General features: G+C 43.5%; 1 protein-coding gene across 4 annotated transcripts in view; it reads left to right on the top strand.

The window, feature by feature from the left end:
* Window positions 1-1,132: 1,132 nt before the first annotated feature.
* Window positions 1,133-6,112, top strand: part of NUP153 (nucleoporin 153) — a 42,802-nt gene continuing 37,822 nt past the window's right edge. For 3 of the 4 annotated variants that reach the window (XM_081015272.1, XM_081015271.1, XM_081015270.1), the window contains exon 1: window positions 1,135-1,314. In XM_081015272.1, the coding sequence (XP_080871398.1) occupies window positions 1,162-1,314 (153 nt within the window). In that variant the 5' untranslated portion in view covers window positions 1,135-1,161. Of the gene's footprint in view, window positions 1,315-6,112 lie in introns of all 4 variants that reach the window. The other variant, XR_013989183.1, reaches the window with a different exon arrangement.

Raw genomic sequence — 6,112 nt, 5'->3', positions numbered from 1 at the left:
CCACAAGTTTCCCTTAATAGTAAACACAGAGTTCTCTTAATCCTTTTCCAGTGGGACAGCTCTTCTGTGGAGCACAGCTCTGCAGCGACATGGATTTAAAGGACTGAATCTATTCAAAATTATTACTTGAGAACATTTCAGGTACTAAATGGTAAACCAGCCTCCTTGTTACAAGTTGAAGCTAATCTGTCAAAGCTGACCTCTTTAACAAGATACTAGTTTATTGGATCCAGTTGTCCTATGGAGAGAAAGACTTTCCAAATTACCACTGTTAAGTATTTCAGATAGTGGCTGGGTTAAATCAGCCCATAATTTGATAGCTGCAATAGATTCTCCTCTGAATTTTTGCTAACGCAAGGAGAGAAGAGCTTTAGATTGGGTGAGGCAATGTCTTTTGATTTAGATTTCCATGAACATGTAATCTCCGGCCCTGTAAGGGTTAAAAAAGGCGCCTTGGAAATAATGTTCATTCCAGAATAGCGAGTTTCCAGCCTGCGCTGCGGCTTATATCGCGAGATTCTGTGGCGCATCAATGCGTCAGATCGGCAACCACCCCGCGAGAGGGCGGAGTGTGTCCATATGCTCTCTGCGCAGCCTCGGATTTCCAAAACTACATTTCCCGTGGGCGCTCATGGGCCGTCGGCGGGCGACTGGAATGAGGCAGGATGGCGGGTCGCGCGGTTTGGTGACGCCAAGCTGTCCGGGCGGGTGTCCTCTGGTTGGTCGGGAGGAAAGGAAGGAGGGGGAGAATCTCGGGCGGGCTAGACGGTGACGGTGTTGGTGAAGGGGGGGGGGAGAGAAAGGGTAGGAAAGGGAGGGGAAAGTGGAGCGGCTAGGGACGGACTCGGCGCGCGCGCGCGCGCTAGCCAGGGAGCGAGAGAGGGAGGCAGGCATCCTGTGAGGGCGCGAGGCAGGCCGCGCGGCGCGGGGCATCGCCATAGAGACAGTGACAGCACAGAACGGGATTGGGGCCAGGGGTGGGGGCCAAGAGGAGCGTGAGGGAGGGAAAGAAGCGTGAGTGGGGAGAGAAAGCGCGCGCGCGGGCGCGCGCACAGGGGGTGGCCGGGCTAGGCCGGGCCTCTCTGTTTGCGCCGTGCGTGCGTGCGTGCGGGTTGCGGGTGGGTGGGAGGGAGGCCGGCAAGGCTCGGGAGAGGTCCCAATATGGATTCGGGGGAAAGCGGCGGAGCTCCGGGAGGAGGAGGAGGTGGTGGAAGCGGCGGCGGCAGCGGCTACGAAAGCGGCGGCGGGAAGATCCGGACGCGGCGATACCACCTGGCAGCGGCCTCCTCGAAGCCTTACCCGAGAAACAAGCAGGTGAGGGAGGCCGAGCGGGGGAGCATGTGGTGAGCGAGACCGGCGGCTGGACGCATAATATATCTGTATGGAGGAAGCGGCGCCGCCAGCCCCGGAATTGGCCGGCGAGGCTCCGGCTCTGCCCTCACGGGCCCCCTGGGAGCCGCCGTTGTCGGCCTGAGAAATGGCCAGGCCATATTCTGGGTGGGTGAACTACCTGGTACCTCGAGGAGGAAGAGAAAGCATTTTCTGCCCCCCCTTCTTCTTCTGAGGGGGAGAGAAGGGGAAGTGTGTGGGGTCGGGGGGGGGGGGAGCGTTGATTTCCGAGGGCGATCCCAGCGATATGAATGACTCAAGTGCAGGTGGGGGGGGGATGTTTAGAGGGGTGGGATTCCCCTTCTCCGGTTTTGAGGCGCGCGCTTGGGTTCCATGAGATTTCTCCCCTTCCTGGATTTCTGTTACGGCGGGAAGAAAAGGAAGGAAGGGGTGGGCAGGCAAAGGGGAAAACGTGCCTCCTGCGAATCAAGGCGCCGATTCGCTGTTGTGCGATGTCTCAAGCAAGTGTTTTTAGCGGGATCCCTTGCTTTAAAGGTAACGCCGAAAAGGGGTAGGGTTTTAACCATTGCACAAATCGCACATCCCCTTTCCAGGCTTTAGGCTGCAGCCTTAGCCCCCACTTAACCTGGAAGTAAACCCCATTGAATTCAGTAGCAGTTATTTCTGGGTAGAAATGGTGAGGATTGGAATATTGGGGTTATACTTAATGAGTCTGCACAGTGTCCACTGAGATTCCCAAACCTGTCTTTTGACTTAGTTGGTAGTACTTTTTTTAAAGCAAATCTGATTATGTTAGTGCTTTTATGAAAATGCATGCAAAATATGAATTGATTATTCAGGTGCTATTTGAATGCTAGCACAGGGATCAAATCAGCCTTTAATATATTTTAGAAAGAACTTGAGTGTTAGTAATTTATGAGTGGCACATGAATTTGTTTTGTTTAACAATTTATAAATGACAGCTTTTAAAAATTGCTGCTCATCCAGACATGTAAGATTTTGAATATTGGGTATTCAGTGAAGTTTATTCAGAGCAGACCTACTGAAATTTAGAAACTTAATTTAGCCATGTCCATTAATGTCAGTGGGCCAGCTCCAAGTTGAATTAAAATGGGATAAAACTCACTGTGTTCTAAATTTTTATTTTAATAAATTTAAAATATGTGAAAATGGTTGTAGCATGGATTTTTTTCCATGATGGGACAAAGGTGAGATACTAATGAAACAAATAGGTGAAGCAGAATATGCTGATTTCAATGTTATTTTTAGGTCACAACCAAAGACAATATAGCTGTTGTGAGAAATGCCTGAAGTTGTAGGTAAAATGTGAAAGAATATAAAATTTGATCAAAAGCAATTCATGCTGTGTTCAGAAACACTGCTTTTGAAGCTAACTAGAAATATAAATAAAATTACACTGTGAAAAGCGGCTTCCTTTATTGTATTTGAAAAGCATCAAACATTTGCAATGGGAGGTTATTATTGGTCAGATTAGCGTAGCTGTTGGGTTACAGCTACTAGTGTGAGCAGAAAGTAGGACAAACACCTATACCTTTTAATTATTGTGTAGAAGAAGTGATTTCAGATAATTGAAGCTAGTTATGTAGGGGTGAGAAACCATGACTACCAAAATTCCATCTTCTAACTAATTATTAAAGATCACTGTTGTCATTTGCATGATCTCACCCTGGTATCTGTACTTTTGACATATTTAGTCGTTAGAATGTAATTGTTTCTATATTTATAGCAAGGAGTTGTATTGACTAAGTTCTACTCTGGAGTATGCCTATTTGAAATTACCGTAACCTATGCTAACCATGCCCATTAATTTCAGTGAGTCTGCTCTGGGTATTACTGAAGTTGGATACAGTCCATACAATTTACCACCATTACACTATTTGGATTAAATGGGTGAGCAGTTATGGGCATGATCTTTGTCATCTTCTCTTTGCCTGTACATAAAGCCCAACAGTGTTGCTATTTCTCCATACATCTTTTGTAATTGTTTCAGTTGTTCTATTTTATAATAAGGTTCAGCTTTGGAAATGAAGTTTTAAAAAAACCCACTTATATAGGGAATAGATTTCCTGAGATTCCTGCCTATGTGGTGGTGAAGACCAATTCAGCAGTTCATTTGTCTTCAACACAGTTCTGTTCTGCCCTAATATTTATGCAACTGTCATCTAAAGCCAATTAGTTAGTTTTGGCCTTTGTTAATGGAATGTATAAATCTTGGAAGCCTAAATCCTCATAAACCTTGTTTTAAGATTAAATTTAGTATCTTTAATCCTGTTGGGAATTTTACAAATTATGTTTGTGAGAGGATTTTAATAGTGCTGTATTTCTAAACACACAAAAAAGCAATACACAAAGATTTGTGTGTGTGTAAACCCTATTAATTTTCTGGATTTCCACTTTGTAAACCCAATGAAATGTAAGTGAATTGACAACCACTAGGAATTTCCTTGCTTGCTTTTTTCTGGACTTTTCTCTTGCAAATCTTTACAATATACAAGCAGATTCTACCGGTTTTAATGAAACATTTTGCTTTGCTTTAAGCACATTCTTGCATGTTTGCCAGCAAAGTGGTCCAATAAAAATTATCCTAATGTAAGCTGCTTCTTTTTATGGAACCACCACCAAAGCATCATTTCAGGGTAACTTATAGAGGCTATATATTATTCAAGTTGAGAAATCGCTTGGAGTAAGTTCTTTCTGATTAGTAGTAGATTGAGATATCTTTGTACCTTGAGCACAATCTCATTCAATACTTTGATTTTGAGATTCTTTTGGAGCAGATATTAGCCTGACCAATTTAAAGCATGTAATAATAACAATAATTTATTATTTATACCCTGCCCATCTGACTGGGTTTCCCAGGCCACTCTGGGCAACTCCCAGTAGAATATTAAAAACATGATAAAACATTAAACATTAAAAAGTTCCCTAAACAGGGCTGCCTTTGGATGTGGGTTGGATCCAGATTAACAGCAATCCAACACCCAAAACACATTCTGCTGAGCTGTTAGGAGGGTTGGATTGCGTGAAGGTGTTTTTTCTGCTCAGCTCTATTCTTCTGTCAGGTCTGACCTTCCTCTCTTGCCTGCCGAATGTGCAGATTAGGAAGGAGAGCAATAGGTGTTCGATATAAGCACACTGAATTTGGATCCCATTGAAATATATGGGACAAGTTAATCTTGACTAACTTGTCCCTTATATTTCAGTGAGATTCAGGTTCAACAAATTTATTCTGGTTCTAATCATGTATTTATAACATTGTTGCTGTTTGTAGCTGATTATATATTAAAATTCTATCAGCTGGATATTAGGGCTGAGCGATGTCTGGTTCTTAATATCATGATATATTGCCAGATAAACATTGCAATATACAGATCTATCACAATGTCTGAAATAAGGATGGAACTATGTAGAGGCGAATGGGGTAATGTCCTGGCAACTGCTACTACTTAGGGGTCTAAATCGGATACATTTTTTACTTATCTTTATCGTTACAACTGTTATTTTAAAGTACAGAGCAACAGGGGCTGCAGGATTCATGAGAAAAGCGATGACTGGCCACACTCATGATCCCTTCCAACTCTACAATTCTATGATTCTTTATCCACATCACAATTATTTTTTTTTACATAGCACATCACAATTCACAATATATCACCATGTTGTATACAGTTGTATCTTGGTTGTCTCGGACGTTTTGGCTCCCAAACGCCGCAAACCAGAAGTGATTGTTCCGGTTTGCAAACGTTCTTTTGGAACCCGAACATCTGACAGGGCTTCCGCAGCTTCTGATTGCAGCCAATCAGAAGCCGTGATTTGGTTTCTGAACATTTTGGAAGTCAGAAGGACTTCTGGAACGGATTCCATTCGACTTCCAAGGTACGGTAATATTATGAAACTGTTACCATAATGTGGACTTCAGACTGATTTTGGATGATATATTGATACATCTCCCAGCCCTATTAGATATGGGTATTTGACAGAAATCTGCTAATTGGACACTCCTGTGGGCAGAAGCTGATTTTCAGCAGTTCTTCCCCATCAGCTGCCTGTGTACCTGCTTGATGGGGGACACCTAGAACAATGTAAGAGGTGGCATGGCAGACTGCAGTGAGAAGTAGGGGTGTTGTCACAAAACATCCTTGCTGTGGGAGCATGCGCTGAATTGTGTATTCCCATTCACAGACGGAAGAAGCCCTTCTGTTCAACTAAATACATTTTAAGTGATGTCAGAGGTGTAGAAGTAACTTTTTCTACTTAGACTTCTCAAAACTGTTCTATTAACAAAATCATCTCTTTATTGTTGGAATTGTATAGAATGCAAAAACTGCATGTTTGCAAAAACTAATGCAAAAACATGTAGAGCCACAAGACAAATGGGAAATCTACATCTGCCTACTGTCCATTTTCCATCCACAGTATTCAAGGCTCTCAGTACTATTATGCACTATTTTATATTGCCTTACATAAGAAAGGAAATCCCTTATAATTTGTATATGGTCTGTTCTGTATGTGCAATTTCATATACAGTCGTACCTTGGATCTTGAACGATTTGCAAGACAAATGTTTTGGGTCCCGAACACCGCAAACTTGGAAGTGATTGTTCCGGTTTGCAAATGTTCTTTGGAACCCGAACATCCGTCGCTGGATTCAGAGACACATGGTGGAGCTTGCACCAGTTTTTCCAGCCTGTTGCGTTCGGCCATACTGCACAATCCACCTGTTCTTTCCTGGAGGCCTTGC

This window comes from Podarcis pityusensis (assembly GCF_964106645.2).
Source record: "Podarcis pityusensis genome assembly, chromosome: 7".
NCBI classification, from domain to species: domain Eukaryota; kingdom Metazoa; phylum Chordata; class Lepidosauria; order Squamata; family Lacertidae; genus Podarcis; species Podarcis pityusensis.
This window is presented reverse-complemented; position numbering and strand designations above follow the sequence as displayed.